At 43.8% G+C, this 21956-nt stretch overlaps 1 protein-coding gene across 1 annotated transcript in view; it reads right to left on the bottom strand.

Annotated features, from left to right (window-relative positions):
- Dnah14 (dynein axonemal heavy chain 14) overlaps positions 1–21956 on the bottom strand; it is a 212252-nt gene that overhangs the window by 28502 nt on the left and 161794 nt on the right. Inside the window, 9 exon segments of the mRNA XM_051148372.1 lie at positions 2437–2647; positions 4145–4301; positions 7358–7443; positions 9961–10197; positions 13836–14034; positions 14111–14535; positions 18028–18272; positions 20540–20661; positions 20936–21166. Of these exon segments, the coding sequence (XP_051004329.1) occupies positions 2437–2647; positions 4145–4301; positions 7358–7443; positions 9961–10197; positions 13836–14034; positions 14111–14535; positions 18028–18272; positions 20540–20661; positions 20936–21166 (1913 nt within the window).

Genomic DNA, 21956 nt, shown 5'->3' with positions numbered 1-21956 from the left:
CTCTGGCAAGGTTCGCTGGTCCCAGAACATGGGGCCAGAGAGGTTGCACGTGCTGGACCCAAAATGGATGTTTGTTTTTTTTTTTTAATTTTTTTTTTCGAGACAAGGTTTCTCTGTGCAGCCTCGGCTGTCCTGGACTTGCTTTATGGACCAGGCTGGCCTCGAACTCTCAGAGATTGGCAAAGGGAGGGATGATGTGTCAGACAAGAGCTGAGTTTTTTCCATATAAGATCCTGACTTGAGTGCCTGATGGTGGTTCAGGATGGGGATCTCACCACCTAGAATTTGGCTTTGGTGTCATCTGGGTAAGCCATGCTGGGAGGGAAGCAGAGGTCGAGTTCAAGGTCAGCCTTGTCTACATGGCTGTCTCAAAAAGCCAGGGTGGGTAGGAGGCTTTTCCACTGGTCAAACCTGGGGCAAACAGCAAAGGAAAAGACAGTAGGACCTGGCTAAGTCAAAGGAGCACAGCGGGACACCACCCACATTGGTGTGACTATGTAAACGAATCAATAGCTGGAGAGGGGAAGTGCTTTTTGTTCTGGTAGCCTGTCATTACGTGACTCTTTTTCTGCGTGAAGTCCTGGGGATAGGCACATACAGTCAAGGTGAGCAGTCGGAAAGCTATTTCTTGGCAAATTAGGTAGTAACAATTCAGTCACAGATTACAAGGGATGCTGAAACTAGTGGGGATGGATACTCTAATATATAAAAAAGATCTGAAAGTTTCCATAGTATAATCATGTGATCAAAGTTAGCAGCACCAGGAATAGTGCAGAGTGACGTCATAAGCTCTAACACATCTGCCATCTTCCTGCCTGCAGCAAGCTATAGACTGCATATGAGCAAATAGCAGACAATCTCAAGTTGACAACTCTTTTGAGCATGTCTAACTTTTGACACTATAGCATGACATTGTTATCTTTGAGGTTCATGCTCAAGAATCAGTGACCAAAAACATGGCCCAACCAACCAGCCAGCCAGCGAATCAACCAAAACTAACCAACCAATCAACCAAAACCAACCAACCAATCAAAACCAACCAACCAACCAAACCAATCAACCAACCAAAACCAACCAACCAAAACCAACTAACTAAACAACCAAAACCAACCAACCAATCAAAACCAACCAACCAACCAAAACTAACTAACTAAACAACCGAAACCAACCAACCAATCAAAACTAACCAACCAACCAAAACCAACCAACCAACTAAAACCAAAAATTCATTATAATATTTTCACTATTTTGTGTCAGCATTCATAGCTTCCTTGATGTATGTAGCTTGTAGACTGTGAGGTGCACACTCCTGCAAGGTGCACACAACACATCAGGCTATGCCTTTCAAACCATTAGAGATGAGAGGTCAAAGGTGGACTGAGGAGTTCCTCCATTTTAAGGGAGACAGAAGAGACAGAGAACCACAGAGAAACCAGTGTTTTGGAACCTAGACCTGAAGTTCTTATTTACCACAAAGATACCTTGAGAAAGCAGCTAGCCAGGACTAAGTTTTGTGGATTAGATGCCCAAGCAGAGTGAGGCACTGGGGGGGTAGGGTAATGACATTGTGTCAGGCAGTCAACTTTCAAACAGCTCAGAGGGGGGAAATAGTATTTGTAAACATAGTAACAGTGGTAGGTTAGTCCTAAGCATGGAAACTAGAAAAGAAGGTGAACAGGGGGTCGTAGCTCCCGTGCAGTGTAGACCTGAAATTACTTCTAAAAAGTTTCAATGGTATGGGCAGAAGAAGGCTCTTGCCACCAAGACTGACAACTTGAGATTGATACCCAGGACCCATATGCTGGAGGCAGAGAATTGACTTTAAAAGCTGTCTTGTGACTGTTACATGTGTGCTGTAGCATGCATGTGCTCATGCACAAACACACAAACACACTCATATAGTAAAAATAAAATATGTAGAGTAAGCCTAAATAATAAAAGCAAACCCACCACTGAAATATGAAAAAAAACATGAAAACCGCCTGAATAACCTGTAGCTCCGCCTAATGTTTTCTTTTCCCTTCTTTGAGCCTTCTCTGATTTTAAAATAAAAATATCATATGGTACATATTGATTCTAGCTTGGTATTTTCCCTTCTTATTAATATATTGTGAACATATTTATTTAGTGCCTAAATTCAGGAACAGCCAAATTAAAATGTTCCTTTTTGAGACTTTCTTACAGTGTATTTTGGCTACATTCTTTCCTCTCTTCCAACTCCTCCCAGATCCTTTCTGCCTCTGTATCCCCTCAACTTTACATTCTTTCTCTCATAGCTACAGTTTCAAAATACTGCAAACAAGAAGGCTGAGCCTATGGCGATCACGGGAGCCAGTGCTGTGGGGAGTACAGCCTTGAAGTGCCGCACTGCTCTTTGCAGTGACTTTGCAGTGTGCGTGATCAATCTGTTCCCAGACACACAAGCACGGAGCTTACGTCTCTATGATCGTGCAGAGTCGTGGCATGAAGGAAGCTGCGAGGTGGCAGTTCTGGAGGAAGACCCACTGGTTCTTTTTGTCCATTGACTGAAAAATGAGATCTTCTGCTTTGGCTGCCTGCCCTCGGCCCAGGGAAATCATGGTCACCTGCGGCGGTGTTCCTTTGAATTCTTGTGCGAATCTCAGGAGAATATTGTTGAGGTCAAGCCCTGTACAACAACACAGAGAGGTAAATAAAACGGTAAGCTCCCTTAATTCTCTCAAGAGACACAATTCTGTGCTTATTGAGGGGGTGGGGAGGGGAGATGTAATTGCAGGAGAATGACCCAGGTTTTGAAATGAAAGCCTACACTTCAAAGTTTGTCTCTGCCACTTGCTGGCCCGGGATGCAAGTTCTCCAACATCTGGGAACGGTAGCGGCTCATGGGCAGAGGCACTAGCAGCTGGTTATCACACCTGGATCTTCTTGCCCCTTCGTCCTCTGGTGATGCACAACACAACTGCAGCATGATGGCTGCTAACCCAGCTAAAGCATGTTCGTGAAACTGGTGTGACCATGAAAAGTCTGTGCACAGGTTTTGGCAGTAAAAGTATCTTAGGAAAGTTGTGTTGCAAAGCCTTAGCTATCTGTCTCCTTCCTTCCAGACTACTGTCAAATGAGGGGGTGACTAGTGGCCTGCTACCACGGTGGGGGAAGTTTTCAATAAGGAGATAGCATCTGCAGGTGTCCACACGTAGCATGGTGCGCCACAGCCTCTGCAGGTGTCCGGCACACAGCGTGGTGCGCCACAGCCTCTGCAGGTGTCCGGCACACAGCGTGGTGTGCCACAGCCTCTGCAGGTGTCCGGCACACAGCGTGGTGCGCCACAGCCTCTGCAGGTGTCCGCACACAGCGTGGTGCGCCACAGCCTCTGCAGGTGTCCGGCACACAGCGTGGTGCGCCACAGCCTCTGCAGGTGTCCGCCACACAGCGTGGTGCGCCACAGCCTCTGCGGGTGTCCGGCACACAGCACGGTGCACCATGATCAGGTGAAAAAGCCTCTGGGGAAAGGAGGCACTCTGGACAAAGCCTTCTGATTTACAGAGTGTGAAGATCTGAGAAAACTAAGGAAAGCTTTCTTAAGGCCCGCAGAGCAGAGGCAAGCAACTGAGGTGAGGAGTGTGTCGGTTAGAGGGACACACAGTCTACTTCTGATAGTCACCTCCTGCTTCTTTTAAATAATTCATTGTGAGCCAAATACAAGTGACCATGGCTTGGGGAACAGATTGATGGGTCCTTAATAAACATAAGCATGTTCCACAAGGAATGATATATGATATATGACAAATAATATATGAGACATGAGTGTATGTATGAAGGATCAGTGTTAATGAAAACAGTTAATAAATATAAGGGGTGACCGTGACTTTCAGAAGAATACTATGTGCTTGAAGAATTTTCTATAAGAAAATCAGCTCGGATGCTTTTTTTTGTTTTTTCCATCTTGATTCTTTTCTATTTTCGAGATACTCATCCTTTACATAGTTTAAAGTTTAAATCCCTCCTCAAAGATGTTAGAAACACGTGAAGCTTTTAAACATAGAATAACTGGACACAGACTCAATCTACTTGCTGTTTTTCCAGGCAGGGCCACGTGCTGGGATTACAGGCGCGAGCCACCACCCTAGTTGGCGCCCTGCACCATCACTGTTCACAGGGAGCTCACCGTAGGAGTGGATAAGGACCAGGGGTGTTTGAGCAGCAGACCCCTTATATGACTCTCTCAGATTCACTGTCGTCTCGGGAAGATATTCACGCCCCATTTTTTCAGCGATAAACTTTCTTACTGAATTCTCCAAACGTTCTGGCCGAAGAATTTTAATCTGAAAAAGGAAATAGAAGACAAGGTCAGTTTAAAAATCCATGGAGGGTGCTCTTCCCAGCGGTAAAAAAACGCAATCAAAGCAAGATGTGTTCCGGCTCTAGCCAGGGTTTCCTGGTGTGCTGTTGGGGAGGTTTAACAAGAGGGAGGCCCCCTGACCATTAGTGGGTATTCCCATCCGTACTGTCCTCCCCACCCCCAGCTACTCTGTGGCCCCCACAAAGTTCTTCCACACTCAATGAGAAAGCTTCCTGTTCTGCTTATGTCTAGAGCAAGAAGAAGCCATATTGTTCAGTGCTGGAAGATGCAAGGTGACCCAAGCAGAAGACAATTAGTCCTTCCATTCCTAAGACAAAAGACAATGGCACAGGCTATATGTTTAAGCAGGACAGAATACGGGTCTGGAGAGAGCTGTGGGCATGTGATACATGTTGGGCACACATAAAATACATGGTGTAGCAAGCACAGAACTTCCCATGAAGACCGCCTTATACCCAGACCACATACATGACACATTTTTACAGAATGATTGTGAGATATGTCTTGAGCAAGTTCAGAATCTCTGCATGGGAGACAAATCTGAATCTGAAACTGAGGATGGACTAGGCCATAGCAAAAAAAATGATCAAATATTGGAAAGTTTGTGTTTACTGTAGCAATACGGTTTTTAAAAAATGCAATTTGGAAGTACATAGAAAAGTCTGGGCCCTCATAGCCGACTCCCACAGAGTTAATGAGATACTGTTCTGATCAGTCAGTATCTTTAGTCTCTATTCTATTTCTCTGAAGAATCATCATGACCAAGGCAACTCTTAAAAGAAGCATTTGATTCGGTGTTTGCTTTATAGTTTTAGAGGCTTAGGCCATTATCACCCTGGCAGAGAGCAGGGTGGCGGGCGGGTGTGGTGTTGGAGAAGTAGCTGAGAGCTACATCCTGATCAGTAAATGAGAGAGTGGGAGAGAGAGAGGGAGAGACAGTGGGCTTTTTTTTTTTCAAGACAGGGTTTCTCTGTGTAGCCCTGGCTGTCCTGGACTTGCTTTGTAGACTAGGCTGCCCCTGAATTCACAGAGATCCGCCTGCCTCTTCCTCCTGAGTGCTGGGATTAAAGGTGTGAACCACCATTCCTGGCTTGACATGGGCGTTTGAAACCCCAAAACCAGCCTTTAGTGACACTTTCTTCCAACTAGGCCACACCCACTCCAATAAGGCCACACCTCCCAATCCTTCTCAAGTAGTGCCACTCTCTGATGACTAAGCCTAGGGCTGGAGAGATGGCTCAGAGGTTAAGAGCACTGGCTGTTCTTCCAGAGGTCCTGAGTTCAATTCCCAGCAACCACATGATGGCTCACAACCATCTATACAGGTGTACATGTAGGCAGAATACCATATACTATACATAGTAAATAAATAAATCTATATATATATGAGCCTTTAGGGGGCATTCTTATTCAAACCACTACTAAATGATCAGGTTCGTCTGACAGCTTCCCTGCTAAGAGCCCAGGCTCTGAAGTGGGATCCTGATCCTTTGGCACCGTCAAGGTGCTAGCCTTTTCTTTCTTTAAATGACCTTTTGGGCATTTGTGTTAGTTTAATATCCAGGACTTTGCTTTTGAGGGATAGGAGGGAAAGGAAGACAGAAGAAAGAACATTATGGTGAATTAATTTTCATTCTATTTTTCTAAATTAATTTTCTTTTTAAAAAAGATTTATTTGTTATATATACAATGTTCTGTGCCTGCAGGCCAGAAGAGGGCACCAGATCTCATTATATAGATGGTTGTGAGCCACCATGTGGTGGCTGGGAATTGAATTCAGGACCTCTGGAAGAACAGACAGTGCTCTTAACCACTGAGCCATCTCTTCAGCCCTCTAATTTTCATAAGCAGCCACAAATACTTGTGAAAATTTTCCAGATGCACCCATCTGTTCATTATTGTCTTTTCCTCTTGTGATGACAGTTCTTGGTTGTCAACTTGACTACATTTGGAGTTAACTAAAACCCCAAAATGGGACACACGTGTGAAGGGTTTTTGTTTCATGTGAAGTTGGAAGGTCCACTTCTAATCTGGATCTTTGAGGTGGGCAGACTCACCTCTCATCTCCCACACCTTCTGCTGGAGGCCTATGTAAGGACTGGGAAGGTGGAGCCTCACTCTCTCGGCCTGCCTGCTCTTGCCTCACTAACAAGTCCATCTGGCCTTAGAGCCCACTTCTTCAGGATTCCAGTGTATACTGAAGACCAGCTGAGACGTCCAGCCTCGTGGACTGAACAATTACTGGATTCTTGGACCTTCTGCTCATAAGCAGCCAATGTTGGATTAATTGGACCTCAGCCTGTAAGCCATTCTAATAAATCCCATTAATATATACATAAATTCATTTTATAAGTTCTGTTACTCTAGAGAACCCTGACTAATGTACCCCTCTTTTTTTGTCTACTGAACACAGACTGAAAACATCTAAAACTGAGTACAAATAAGCCTTATAAGTTGGTAATCTTTGGCATTTTGCTGCCTTTACAGACTTAATATATACCCAATCCCATCACGAATCTCCCAAACCCCAAGCTAGATTCTAAAGCAACCAAGGTAGCTGTGTGAAATGCTTGCTTCCTTTGTAAATGCCACGTTGGTGGGTGTGATTTAGCTGTGAATCAACCCAGGACTCAGACGCACTACCTGTCATAAGAGATTGGGCAGCGTTGCCTTCTCCCTACAGGAGCGGGTCTGCCCTATAATTACAGCGTGGGGTGGCGGGTGAGGGCGGGGCACAGACTAAACTCTGTAGGCAGATCTGCTGGGTGGGTCTCAGAAGAACCGGGAGGCAGTGGTGGCACTGGGCAAATCCGTGCATCCCCCATGCCTTCGGCTTGCCTATAGGGGATGAATGAGGGGTAGGAGCAGCACGTGACAACATCAGGGCAGTCCTTCCCCCCAAGGCTCAGTAAATCTTACCATATTTTGCTTATAAAATTTAATTGTGAGGGGTCCAAACTACTGATAAATTTATTTGAAGCATTTAGAATCTTAATCTTTTGTCTTAGCGTATCTTACCAAGATAAGTCTTTGAAATGGAGTGAGGTTTTCCCAAGGAAAATTTACAGGGCCGAGCATTTCAGTGTTTTCATTCTGAAGTTCCCCTGGATACCATCAAGAAAAAGAGACTGAAATTAACAAATAGGCAGCTGTGCTACTAAGCTATGCCACAATACGAACTTACGTTATAAAGTTCTGAGAGGAAACATGACTGGCTAAGTAAGCAAGTGTTCTATTCCTAGGATCTGGGGCGTCACCAGCCGCCCTTATCATGAAGCAGACGTAGGTCCAAATGGCGGGGTGCACAGGGATGTAATGGGGCCGGGGACGAGGCTGGGCATGCAGTGACGGGGCTGCCAAGGCTGAGGGAGTTGAGAAGCAGAGGCCACAGGCAGGCCCTCAACACCTGTCCTCTCAAGCGAGCGTCAACGGACAGAGAAGAGACCTGGAACAGACTGGGAAATAAGAGCCCACAAAGCAGCCGGGCGTGGTGGCGCACGCCTTTAATCCCAGCACTCAGGAGGCAGAGGCAGGAGGATCACTGTGAGTTTGAGGCCAGCCTGGTCTACAAAGCGAGTCCAGGACAGCCAAGGCTAGCACAGAGAGACCCTGTCTTGAAAAACAAAAACCAAAACAAAACAAAACAAAAAAACCAACCAACCAAACAAAAAAGAACCCACAAAGCTCAGTCACGATCACCATAATTCTGAAAACTTAAGTGTTACATTTACAGAGTTGCTGTTGTTTTCGCACTGATTGTTTTCCCCAGGGCGGCAGAGTCTTGCACCAGGAGTAGGCCACCCTCCATGCCTTGTTTCCAGCCACAGCTGTTGTCTCGGTGAGCATCGCTTCCCCGGCATTTCCCCAGCATCTAACATTACATGCAACTTGAAGTACAAAAAATATTTTTTGAGTGTGCTAATATTCTGATTAAAAAATAAATCCCCACGCTATGTGGAAGTTCAATCACGAGTGGATAAATTTCGAGTTATTTGCAAAATAAAAAGACTCTCACTTTACAAGAAGAGTTAACAAAGTTGCTTTACATAAAAATGATCTTTTGTCTTACATTAAACGATCTTAGGGACTACAGATAGATTAGTGAGAGATACAACAAAACAAAACAGTGATCCACAAACAAAATTGTATGAGGTGGGCACTTCTTCATTAGAAGTAGAAAAGCAAGGAGGTAGAAAATAGATCTAATTGGTGACATTAAACATCTTACTAACTTGCATATTACAGATTCTATCAGCCAATAGACAGTGAATAGATTTAGAAAAATACACAAAATGAATTATCTATAATGAATAGTATACATTTTGGAGAGTAAACAATCTCCAAAAGGAGATAAGCAACTTATTACAAAAATGGGTAAAGTATATGGTAGGACTAGGCAAATCAAATCGCCAGTAACTGTTTGAAAGGGACTTGCTAATATGGTATTTTAAAATTGAAGTATTAACTTTTCAGATGGGTAGACCTCAAAAAAGATCCAGACCTCTATTAGAAAAATGGGCACGTGGGCTGGAGAGATGGCTCAGTGGTTGAGAACACATACTGCTCTTCTAGAGGACCCAAGTTTGATTCTTAAAGAAATCAACCTGGCAGGGACTACTAACCAGAATTTATACTTCCGGAATTCCCATTCTGACAGACAGGAAGTACGTGTGGCAATGGCGCTGTTATTGTGCTATATTATTGTACGTTATAGCAAAATTCTGTGAGCAAAAATGGAGGACTGCATGGCAGGAAACAAACTAGGCTGCATTCCAAGTGGGATATCATAGTAAAAGGGTGAGAAAAATGGGGAGCAGAGTGCAAACCAGAAAGAGAAAAGGAGAAAATATGACAGCATGGTAAACCTTAAAAGAACCACCTCCCCCAGCACTTGGGAGGCAGAGGCAGGGAGATTGCTGTGAGTTTGAGGCCAGCCTGGGCTACAAAGCAAGTTCCAGGACAGCCAGGCCTATACAGAGAAACCCTGTCTTGAAAAACCAAACCAAATCCAACAACAATAACAAACAAACAAACAAAGACCCATTTGCTGTGCAGTTCTTCCTTGGGCTTACTGTCTTTTTCACGGATATCTTTTTCTTTCTTTTTCATGGTCCTGGGGATTGAGGTGGGGGCCTTGCCACTCTGGGCAAGTGCTCTCCCTGTGGGCTGTGTGTCTGGCTCCTGTGTTAACTTTTAGAACACATGTCTGTGACACAAAATAAGGAATCTATGAAAGCTCCATCAGCTACAAGGCTCAGAACCAGTGCGCCTCTGTAACAGTGAAATCCATAAAGATCACAACCCTAAGCTTATTGCGAGGCTTGCCTGGGCTCACATGTGCCACACAGAACACACCAGTGCTCTCATTTCCATTTTTGATCTACCCTTTTTGTTTTGTTTTCAAGATAGGGTTCTTCTGTATAGCCCTGGCTGTCCTGGAATTCACTCTGCAGAACAGGCTGGCCTCAAAATCACAGAGATCTGCCTGCCTCTGCCTCCAAGTGCTGGGATTAAAGGCCCGCACCTCCACACCAGGCCCATGATCTACCTTTATACACTGAAAATCTACACATGCATACACACATTTGGAAAGCTTAGGTTGAAGCACTAAGGGTCCATACCCTCTTCTGATGATCTGGGACTTTGCCGAGGTGAAAGCTCTTCCGAGCAGAAAGGCCTGCTTATTAGAGAGTACACAGCCTTAGTGTCCTGGAAGGTGTTCCATTGATTCTTATTTGACAAGAGGGATTTGCAGAGAAGTGAGAACGGCTCCATGTGGCTGCTGATGTACTGGCATTGTTTCCACTTCAGATCCGACACCCACTGAAGGTGCTCCTGTCTGTATATTTCATATATACCTAACAGAGAGGAGAAAATGGTCACAGGAGAGAGAAACCCTTTGCCTTCTAGTGACTCATCTCAGAGTAGACAAGTAACAAGTATTTGCTGTTGAGCAAAGAGCTACTTCACATAAAAATCAACGCGAGGGGCTGGGGCTGCAGCTCTGTGGGAGGACGCTTGCCTAGCGTGCATGCGGCCATGAGTTCTGTTCCCAGCACTGCAATAAATAGACAGACACATCAACTAGATAAGTGTTGTTATGAGAGAAAAGCCGATCATTTTAACCATTTCAGCACAACTTAGTATTGCGTACGTGTGCGCCGTGTAAAGTGCATCTCTAGAGCTTTCTAACCTCCTCCAGTTTCCTGGTGGCCAACATTCTATTTTGGTTCTGTGAACTGACTTCCTTCAGGCACCTCGTAGGAGTGCTGTTTGTATTTTTGTGACTGTCTTACCTCCTTTGACAAACGTCCTTACTGTAATTTGTAATGGGATTTCCTTTCCTTTAAATTCCATTCCAACTGCATCTATATCAAGTTTTGCTTATCCCTCCAATTCCTTGGTAGAGATGCGGCGGCACGCACCTGTCAGCTATCGGAACTGCATCGCGCTGAGTATGGCTGGGTAAATATGTCTTCCAGATTGTATTGCAGTCTTTTGGCCATTTACTTGGAGTGGGATTGTTGAATCATTTAATTGTTCTTTTTCTGTTATTTTTTTTTTTGTTGTTGTTGTTGTTTTTTTGTTTTTTGAATGTTCTATCTTTAATGTTTTGAGGACATGCCATTCTATTTTTTATATTTACAATTCCATCAGGCATACATAAGAGTTAAAGAGACCATTACCACATGCAGTGTTCCTCACAGGTACACTGTAAAAGGGTTGCCTCTAGCCAGCTGCTCTGTTCTGGGAGGCTTGGAATCCCTGGAACCTCTGGAACTTAGAAGAAAGAGTCTGCTGGTTGGGTGGCTCTTAATGGTGACATTCAACTTCTGCTTCTAGCCTAAGCTTGCTACTTCCTGATCCCGCCTTGGTGGGACTGGTCTGTATCAGAAAGTCCCTGCTCTCATCCTCGGACTGACACCCCTGAAAAGTGTGAATCGAAATATTCCCTTCTTTGCTGAAATTAGTTCTTGGAGGCACTCTGTACTAGGGACTAATACCAATGACATAAACTTTTTTCTTTATTATCTGTTAGGACTTAAAAAGAAAGTGTGTGTGTGTGTGTGTGTGTGTGTGTGTGTGTGTGTGTGTGTGTGTGTGCACGTGCAGTGGCCAGAGATCGATGACTGCTCACTTTGCTCAGCACCTCAGCACTCTCCACCTCTGTTTTTGAAACAGCATCTCTCAGTCAACCTGAAAGCTCATAGACTCGGCTCCCCAAGCTGCCTGGAGAGCTACCACTGTGCACATTCTCTTTCCCTCTTCTCTCTCTTCTCCCTCTTCTCTCTCTCTCTCTCTCTCTCTCTCTCTCTCTCTCTCTCTCTCTCTCTCTCTCTCTCTCTCTCTCTCACACACACACACACACACACACAATTGTGCCTGGCTTTGTAATGTGGGTGCTGGGAAGCAGAGCTTTGTCCCTCAGTTGCTTTACCTGCTGAGCTGTCATCTCCCTGGCCCCTGCTGGGACCGTCAGAGTTTCAGGTCTTACGTTTAAGTCTTTAATCCCTTTAGACTCAGTGTTTGTGCCTCATTCCGTTTTATGTGCTTATCCAGTTTTCCCAATAATTGAATGTAAATGAGAGAAAAACTGATCATTTTAACCATTTCAGTACAGCTCAGTATTGCGTATATCCACACTGTGTCAATTTATGGGGTTCTTCTTACGATTTTTTATTTTAAAAGTATGTGTATATGTGCATGTCTGTGTGGGAGAATGTGCACATGAGTGCAATTACCCACAGAGGCCAGAAGAGGGCATCAGATCTCCTTGTGATGGAGTTAGTTACAGGTGGTTGTGAGCTGCTAGTATGCATGCTGGGCTCTCTTTAAAGCAATTATGTGCTCAGTTTTAACTACTGAGCTCTTTCCAGCCCCTTATTTATCTGTTTTTCCGTGCCCATAACCTACTTATTTGACAGTAATGCACTTTTATAACATGTTTTGAAATGAGAAAGTATGAGTCATCCACTTTGGTACTCTTTTAAAAGGAATTTCTTGAGGTAGAAATTTTTTGCTGATCTCAGATCTCTCTTTTTTAAACATTTGTTTTTAGTTTTTGAGTTGTTGTTATATGTGTCTTCCTGTATGAGCATGTGTACATGTGTGTGCAGGTACTGGCAGGCCTTGGATCCCCATGGAACTGGCGTTATACACAGTTGCAAGCTGCCTGCTGCGGGGTCTAGGAACTGAACGTGAGTCTTCCGCAGTAACAGTACATGCTCATAAGGGCTGAGCCACGCCTCTGATCCTGAGATCTATTTCCATCTAACCATACTCAAGCAGTTTCCCCTCAGCATTGCTTTTGCCATATCACAGAGCTTAAAAGATTCAGCCACTGTTTCGGACAGCGTCTTACATACGGTTCTACTGCTGGGAAGAGACAGCATGATCAAAGCAACTCTTGGAAAACAAAGCATATACTTAGCGGCTTCCTTACAGTTTTAGAGGGTTAGCTCGTGATCATCATGGTAGAGAGCTGACAGACATGGAGTTGGAGCAGTAGACGAGAGCTTTGCATCCTGACCAGCAGGCAGCAGGCAGAGAAATAGGGGGTCCGGCACAGGCTCTTGAAACCTTAAAGCTCCCCACCCCTCCACCTCTCCGCATCCCAATGACACAGCTCCTCTCACAATTAGGCCACACCCCCTAATTCTTTCTAAACAGTTCCACTAACTGGGGACCAAGCATTCAAGCATATGAGCCTCTTGCAGGCATGCTTATCCAAACCGCTACACAATGATATTCCTTATGGTTCAAGTTTTCAATAGTGACAAAACATTATTCAGAAAGGGGCCTGGTGGCACTGTGATCAACGTGTGTGTGTGTGTGTGTGTGTGTGTGTGTGTGTGTGTGTTCCTATTCACCACCACTAGTACCCTGCTTTACACTGCGACCACCATAATCTTACTAGTGGTGATTTATTTATTCATCCACTCACCCCAAAATGACTCAGGAGGATCATGCATTCTAGGCGGGCTGCATAGTGAGGTGTTTTCTGACAAAGAGCTGAGTGCTCAATGCATGTTCACACACTGGTGAATCTGGTGTGGAACTCAGCCTCAATTCCAGAGAAATAACCCTCAAAACCTTTTAGTATTTTACAAGGAATCATATTTTAGTGTTTTTTTTTTAAAAAAAAAAAAAACACATGCAGAATGGACAGGACATTCTCCACAGTTGAGTGGAGAGTGGGGACTGACTTTCACACGAACTCTGGTGCCCCATATTTGGCCACGTCCCCTGGATGGGAAGGCCTGCTGGCACTCAGAGGAAGGATAGCAGGCTACCAAGAAGAGACTTGATACCCTATGAGCATATACAGGGGGAGGAGGTCTCCCTCAGTCACAGTCATAGGGGAGGGGAGTAAGGGGAAAGCGGGAGGGAAGAATGGGAGGATACAAGGGATGGGCTAACAATTGAGATGTAATATGAATAAATTAATAAAATATATATTTGAAAAACACATCCAGAAAAAAATACTTTTACTTACTATTCAGTCTAGGCTTGGATAGTATATTTTTAATATTTATCAAAATACGAGAATATAAAAAGATGTTCCATTCCTCTTCTGGTAGAAATCCTATGTCATTGGCCATTAGAGTGTCACTGGTGTTCTCTCTCATGATTGTGGTGCAAAGCCGGAAGGAGAAGCAGATCTTATGCTCATTGAATAGAGCTAAAGAGACCACCTACAGAGACCACAGCTGTTACTCAAGCCCGAGAGGCAGTGCTGGAAAAACTCACCGGAGGAGGAGAACAGCTTACCTTGAACACGTTCCTTGTCAATGTGTCTATGGCATTTTTAATACTCTTGGCGAAGAAGGGATTTGTCTCACTTTCCAGAGTTTGTTGGGATGAGTTACTTGGGGACATCCCATCAGCATTCTCCTGAGATGTTTGGTCCATTTTCCAAGCGTTCATCTGCTCTCTAATTTTGGAAACTGTGGAGGAAACAAAAATCTGCCGGAGCCAGTCCAGAGAGAACTGGTACATGTACTCCACCTGTGTGAGGCTGGCCACCACGAAGTAGAGCAGGGCGCCACGTGTGGCGATAGGAAGGTACTTCCTGCGGGTTGCTTGAATTTCTCTTTCTGCTGTTTTTGTTTCTTGGATGCGTTTGGAAATTTCATTTGAAGTCACTTTGGATTTTCTTAGGATTTCGATAATTTCTTCGTTATCCAATATGCTCCCTAAAAATGAGCAAAACATGAATTTAAACCAAAACTGTTGAAATGGCAAGTTTTCCCGTTCTGGGAACTGTGAGAGTTTTTACTGTGGGCTTTGTGTCAGTTTTATGTCCAGACAGGTTGTTCTTCTTCTATTAAAAAAAGTTTAATTTAGGCTAAGACATAAGGGTTAGGAGGAAAGGAGTGCTCACAAAAGATAAAGATAGGCCCAAGTGTGGGCCTGGACTTCAGAGGAGAGCCACTCCCATAGTTTTATAATGAACATATCATATTTCCAAGAAGTAGGACTGACAATGTGCAGGCTCTACTTCCCACTCCCCTTTTTAAATTCTGTTTGTAAATTCTATTTTTATTACAGGAACATAATAATAACAATTTTATCATAAAGAATACATTTGACCTTATGCTGAGACACGCATGTACACACATGTACACACACACACGCATACACACCCACAGTACACACACCCACACACACACACACACACACTTGGGGGATCTAGCTCAGTGGCTGGAGTATTTATCTGCATGAACAAGACCCTGGGGTTGGTTCATAGCCTCACACCTCAATCCAGACAGTATCAAGCATACAATCAGTTCATGTAAAACATTCCGCTATTTTGTTTTGATGAGTGAGGGTCATTCCTCAACCATTGTTAGATTGCAACTCTTGAACAAGCACCATGTTAGGCAGAGGAAATTTTCCCACTTCAAATATTTGAAGGGGGCTTTCAGATTTTCATTACAATCTTTCAACTTTTTTCTTTCTTTCCTTTATCTTCCCTCTCTCCGTCCCCTCCCCCTCCCTCCCTCCCTCCCTCCCTCCCTCCCTCCTCCTTTCCTTCCTTTCTTTTGCTGAGACGAAGTCTTGCTATTAAACTAGGCTGGCCTCGAACTCATAGAGACTCAAATGCCTCTGTCATCCAAGTGCTGGAATTAAAGGAGTGTGCCACCTGGCCTTTTAGTTAATTTTTAAGAGAAAAATTGTGGGAGCTGAGTGTGGTGGTGCACACCTTTAATCCCAGCACTTGGGAGGCAGAGGCAGAGGCAGGCAGATCTCTGTGAGTTCAAGGCCAGCCTGGTCTACAAAGCCAAGATAACACAGACAAACTCTGTCTCAAAAAACAAAACAAAACAAAACAACAACAACAAAAGAACAATTGTTGGTGCTAGAGAGACAGTTTATGGGTTAAGAGCATGTATTGCCCTTGCAGAATATAATTCCCAGCACTCATGTCCAAGTCCCAGTACCAACACCAGGGAACTGACACTTCCCGGCAACTCCAGCTCTAGGGGTCTGTTGCCCCCCTTCTGGGCTCTCCAGACACCTGTACACCCCCCCCGCCAGATACAACTAATTACAAAATAAAATAACAATCTCTTTTTTAAATATTTTATTTAATTTATGTGTGCTGGTGTGAGGGTGTCAGATCTTGGAATCAAAGACAGTTGAGAGCTGCCATGCGGTGCTGGGAATTGAACCCAGGTCCTTTGGAAGAGCAGGCAGTGCTCTTAACCACTGAGCCATCTCTCCAGCCCCTAAAATATCAATCTTTAAAAAGGAATGGTTTTTATAAAAAGTGATTTTAGTAAATATTAGAAGTAACACCATCTCATCCTTTAGTAGAACATGAACCTGACAGAGCATGGATATTAAAGGCACAATAGGAGCACGTATTCTCTGAGGAGAGTGAATTATATTCACGTCTCATATGAGTGGTTCATAAAATGAGAGTTTGTGTGCTTGAGTCATGTTAGATCAACTGGCACCTTGATGTTCACCACATAGTACCTAGAAGTACTTCAAACCCTTTCAAGCTTTTTTATTTCATTTTTTTTTCTTTTGTTAAAACTAAATTTTTTTCCGTATAACATACCCTGATTTAGGTTTCCCTCTTATACTCCTCCCAGATTTGCCCAAATCCCATCCCATCTTGATGCACCCCTTTCTGCATCTTATTAGAAAACAAACTGGCTTCTAAGAGATAATAGTAACATAAAATGTAATAAGATAAAACAAGAACAAATGTCACAACAGGATAAAACAAGCAGAAGGAAAAGAGTCCCAGAAAAGGCACAAGAAACAGAGGTAAATATACAGAGATCCCCTCATTTGCTCACTCAGGAGTTTTATAAAAACATGAAACCAGAAGCCATAATATATGTGCAAAGGGTCTGTAATGTAAACATAAATAAAAAATAGAAGCCCTGACATAGCATTATGAGACAAAAAATTGTAGCCATATTTATTACTATTGATAAGTTTTTGTTTTTAAATTTTTAGTTTAAAGATTTTATTTTTATTTTACATGTATGAATGTTTTGCCTGCGTGTGTATGTGTGTACTACATAAGTACAGTGCCCATGGAGAGCAGAAGAGGGCATCAGATCCCCTGGAACTGAAGTTACAGGTGGTTGCGAGTTGCTATGTGGGTGCTGGGAACCAAGCCCAGGGCCTTTAAAGAGCAGCCAGTGTTTTTCACCAAGGGGCCATCTCTCCAGCCTTGTAGTTTTTAGTTTATTGTAGCAAAGTTCCTGGTAATAACAGGTACTTCCTCCAGGCCATGGGCCTCTAGATTAGACAAACAGTAATTAATACCAGTGAATATTAAAAGTCAACCCATGTGGGTGTGATGGTGCCAGGCTCCATTGCAGCACTCAGGAGGCTAAGGCAGAAAAATGCCACACCTAGGCTAGCCTGGGCTACTTAGAAAGATATCCTTCTTTAAAAAGCCAAATGAAAAAAGTTAATAGAAGCCAGAGCCTGTCTGTGATGTATAGGGTCAGTCAAATGCGTGCAGTTCTCACTGGGCATTTGTATGAAAAATAAAAGAAATAAGTGCAATAAGTTTACAGACAATTTCTGTATGCAACATTGAGAACAAATGTATTTGAGAAACATATTGTACCTCCTAACGAGACATTAATTAAAACATGAAGACAGTTCAGGGTCAGATAGACTGCGCTTTGTCCTAGTTGGCTTGAGCACTGCTTTATCAGTGTGAGCCAGGAAGTTAGCACCAACTTATGTTTTAGTGCTATAAAAACATTCGTATTCTTCTAGGAAGAGGAAAACAATTTTGACTTCTTTGCTAACAAATGCCATATTTTAATATGTTTAAGAGCCACGTGACTGCTCTCTGAGGAAGGTCCTTTCAGATTAGCACTTGCTGAGCTAATCTTTCCGTGTCTGCAGTCAGCCCCGACGGGGAGGAAGATTCCTGGAGCGTGAAGTGGGAGGGAGTCAGTCAGCCTCCAGTGCTTAAAACTTAGCGCTAGTGTTTGGTGATTGACTGTGTACTGAAAGAGCTAAGCAAAGGTGGAAACTGAGGAACATCAAAATTCACTTAGAAATAGTTAGAACTCACCCATTCTAACTGGTTTCCTGTTAGTTATGGAGACTTGGTGTTTTTGGTACCAATTCAGAAAATAACTTCATGCCTTTTTCCTGGCTTTCATTTGAGTCTCTCAATCCTACTGAGCATCTTTTCTTACCTTCTGTGTTCTGGAGTAAGGTCAATGTTTTTTCCTCCAGTTCCTCCAGAGTTACAGCATCAAGAGAAATGCTCTCCTGTAACTGGGCACGCTGATTTTCTAGGTGAGGAACTTCATGGCTTACTATGGTAGACAAAAGTTGATCTTGCAGGCCTTGGAATGTTACAGTGAAGTTGATGATAGTAACAAAATTATAAACTGATGGGAGAAAACGGGGGTTGTCTAGTTCTGTACATAAGTACAACCTAGAAACCAGAAAGACACTAGCTTTTAAAAGAACTTACAGAAGAAAACAATGAAACCAAATGCTTAAATAATAGAAACTGTATTTTCCTGGAAGTGAAAAGATTCAATTGTAGTTTTTCAGCTTTGAGCTCAATTATGCTCTTGGTTTATGCTATGTGAACACATCTGTATTTAAGACTTTAAAAACACCTATAAATTATGTCTTTACCAGATTTGATTTAAGCATAAGGTGGTGGTGGGGGGAACAAATGAGCATAGGAGTTTTTATGGCACTAGATCATTTCAAAGAATGGTTTCTACACTGAGGACATAAGATAGTGGAGGATTTGTGTGAAGAGGTGTCAGCTCCTTGCTAGTCACTGGTCTCTGCTGAAGAGGACCTAGGCAGAGGGGAGGAAAGGGCATGAGGGAAGGTGGTGACTTAGAGCAGGAGTGAGGGGGAGTGAGATTTCAGATCCTGTTTTGTTTATATGTCAGTTAAATAGAGCAGGTCCATGTTCCACTCCACTAAAAAAAAAGTTTTTAAACATTTATTTTTATGTATATGAATGCTCTATCTGCATATACACCTGCATAACAGAAGAAGGCATCAGATAATTTTATAGATGGTTGCGAGCCACCATGTGCTTGCTGGGAATTGAACTCAGGACCTCTGGAAGAGCAGACAGTGCTCTTAACCACTGAACCATCTCTCCAGCCCCTCCACTCCATTTGTAAAAGGTAAGGCTAAGGCTGGGGCATGGCCAGAGAGAGTGGATCTCTGTCCTTAACTCTTGTCACTTAAGCCAGCACTCTCTTGCCACCCTCTGGAAGACATCTGTTCTGAGAATCAGTTGGTCACAGTTGCTATGACTCCCCTGCCTCTGTCCAAGAAGAGCATTCTTTTACACAACCCAAAAGGCTTCTTTTCAGGAGTGGTGTTTCTGTAGCCATCAGATGGTACCATGAAATAGCTCTTTGTGAAGGTGCCTGGAGTAGGGAGGAGGCTTCCTCCTGGAGCCTCAGATGCTGTGCTGCTGAGAGGGGCAGTAGAGGAGCCTGCAAGGCAGTTTAGGGACACTGACCTCAAAAACAAGCACTTCTGATTCCTGTCCTTGACCAGAGGCCAGAAATGGCCTTGGTTCTAACTGTGCTTTAGTCCTGACCAGAGACCAAAGCATGAACACCCTGTGGATGGGATAAGCATGTGATCTAGATGCTGACACAGCTCTGTGACCTGGTCTTGCCATATGAGAGTTCTGTTTGCCTCCATCTCCTATATCTTACCTCGGAACCCAGAATGAATTCCTTAAAAAAAAAAAAAAAGTCACCCTTGCTGTTTCCCATGGAATTCAGTGCTTGTATTTTAGAGAGACAAAGGACCTTGAAGTCCACCCTCTCCAGTGGCTTTGGTGGTTGTTGACTGCCTAGGACCCCAGTCCTCCAGTTATGGCTCATCTGAGGTGAGGGGTATCTCTGTTGCTGTTAAGAGTTTCCATTTTTCTACCCCCCTAGGGTAAAAAAAAAAAAAAAATCTCTTTTTGTTCCAAATATGCTCTCTGCCTTATTTTCTGAGGCAGGATTTCTGTTGGTAGGGATGGCTGGCCTCTGGATGCTAGGGATTGGTGCCTTTGCCTTCCCAGTGCTGACACTGCAAGTGTGTGCTGCCCTTTACACAGGCGGATTCTGAGCCTAGGCGCTCGTGCTTTCATAGCACCTATTTTACTGACAGAGCCACTGCCAAAGCTCACTGTGCCGTGCCGTGCTATTGGTGCTGGTGAAGGGATCAAATCAAACCCCTCTGTTAACTGGGCCAGGCTTCCTGGCTGCTGACTTCCCGCTCAGCTCTGGGTCACTGTTCCTGTCAAACAACGCTGATAAAGCCCACTCTTTTAGCCAGGCGTGGTGGCGCATGCCTTTAATCCCAGCACTCAGGAGGCAGAGGCAGGTGGATTGCTGTGAGTTTGAGGCCAGCCTTGTCCACAAAGCGAGTTCAGGACAGCCAAGGCTACACAGAGAAACTCTGTCTCGAAAAACCGACCGACCAACCGACCAACCGACCAACCGACCAACCGACCAACCAAAAAAAAAAAAAAACCAAAAAAAACCCAGTCTCTTTCTGAACGTGGGTGACAACAGCCACAAACCACGAAACCAACAGAATGCTCATGACACAACAGTCCCTTCCCCTCAGGGTCATGCTCATCAGGACGAAGCACAAGTCCTTCAGTGTTCCTTATCTGAAGAGCTAAGACACACGGCTGGACTTGACTATGAGAGACACTACCTGAACCTCTCATCGTATTCAATCTCGGAGTCGTCAATTCTGATGTAATATTGCCCTCGCTTCTGACAAATATCCTTCTTCAGTATTGCTCTCAAGCTGGGAGGGAATGCATCAGGGGCATTCTGGAAAAATCCAACATACATAAATAAAAAAATTGCCTCAAATGAATCCATTGAAAAGACACATTGTTGATGCCAGCAGAGGAGGACAGGTATGAGAGAGCTAAATTATGGGCATGTGTACATGTATAAAACACATATATAGTGCATGCATGCAAATGTAGTTATGTATGCATTTGTTTGACAAAAGTCCTGGACCCTTAAAACTTTTTGTCTCTATGATCACGGATGTAACACGGGAGCCAATAGAAGGAATCAGGCCACATGGAGCAGATACCTGCAAGAGGACGCAGTCTCCTATTTGCATGGCATTCTTAAGCTTTCTGGGGTAACTGCTGTCTTCAGCAGAAATCTCTTGTAGCCTCGGCCCTTCCATATGACGGATCCAATGGAGGGCTTGCTTGTGTGGGTCAATCACCAGAGGCCACTGCTTAGTATTTTTCATCAAGATGGCGTTTTCTGCTGAGTGCTGACCAAGAGGCAGCCCTTGATTATGCCACCGGCGGATCTGGAAATGCAAACACTAGTTTTTTTGTTTGTTTGTTTATTTTTTGTTTTTTTTTTCCATTTCAGAAACTCCCACAGACTCTTTTTATTTTATTTATTTATTTATTTATTTATTTATTTCTCCCACAGAATCTTAAGTCCTTTAAAGGGTTGTGAAGGATCTGACACAATCATAGCTTTTAGAAATATAATCCTTAACAGGACCAGTGGAACAAACAACTTAAAGTGGATTGGGGTTTTGTTACGTAATTTAAGACACTGGAAATAGAAAAGAAATATAAAGGCAGGGAGGGAACTGTGTCCAGGACTCTTAGGATTTATGCACATAGGCAACACACTGTCATGCAGAGCGATGACAACTGACTGTAGTGACTTGTGCCCATACCTGTCAATCATGTATTCGTCACATCGCTGAATTTCTCAGAAACGGAGGCTGAAAGTCCAGAGAAGGGCCCAGTGCCACACTGTCAGAACCAGACGCACAGCCAGGACTCGGCTCAGGGGCTAACTCTCCTCTGAGGAGACTCACTCTTTTCTTGGCCTCATCTTTCATGGTAGTTTGTTGTTGTTGTTTGGTTTTCTTAATTTTTATTTATATTTTTATTATAGTGTTTCGCCGCATGTATGTAGGCCAGAAAAGGGCACCAGATCTCATTACAGATGGTTGTGAGCCACTATGTAGTTGCTGGGAATTGAACTCAGGACCTTTGGAAAGGCAGGCAGTGCTCTTAACCTCTGAGCCATCTCTCTAAACCCCTGGCCTCATCTTTCATCTTCTTATCTGTTTCCCT

This window comes from Acomys russatus, chromosome 6 (genome assembly GCF_903995435.1).
Source record: "Acomys russatus chromosome 6, mAcoRus1.1, whole genome shotgun sequence".
Taxonomy (NCBI): Eukaryota; Metazoa; Chordata; class Mammalia; order Rodentia; family Muridae; genus Acomys; species Acomys russatus.
Note: the sequence above shows the minus strand (reverse complement) of the source record. Positions and strands in the feature narration are given on the sequence as shown.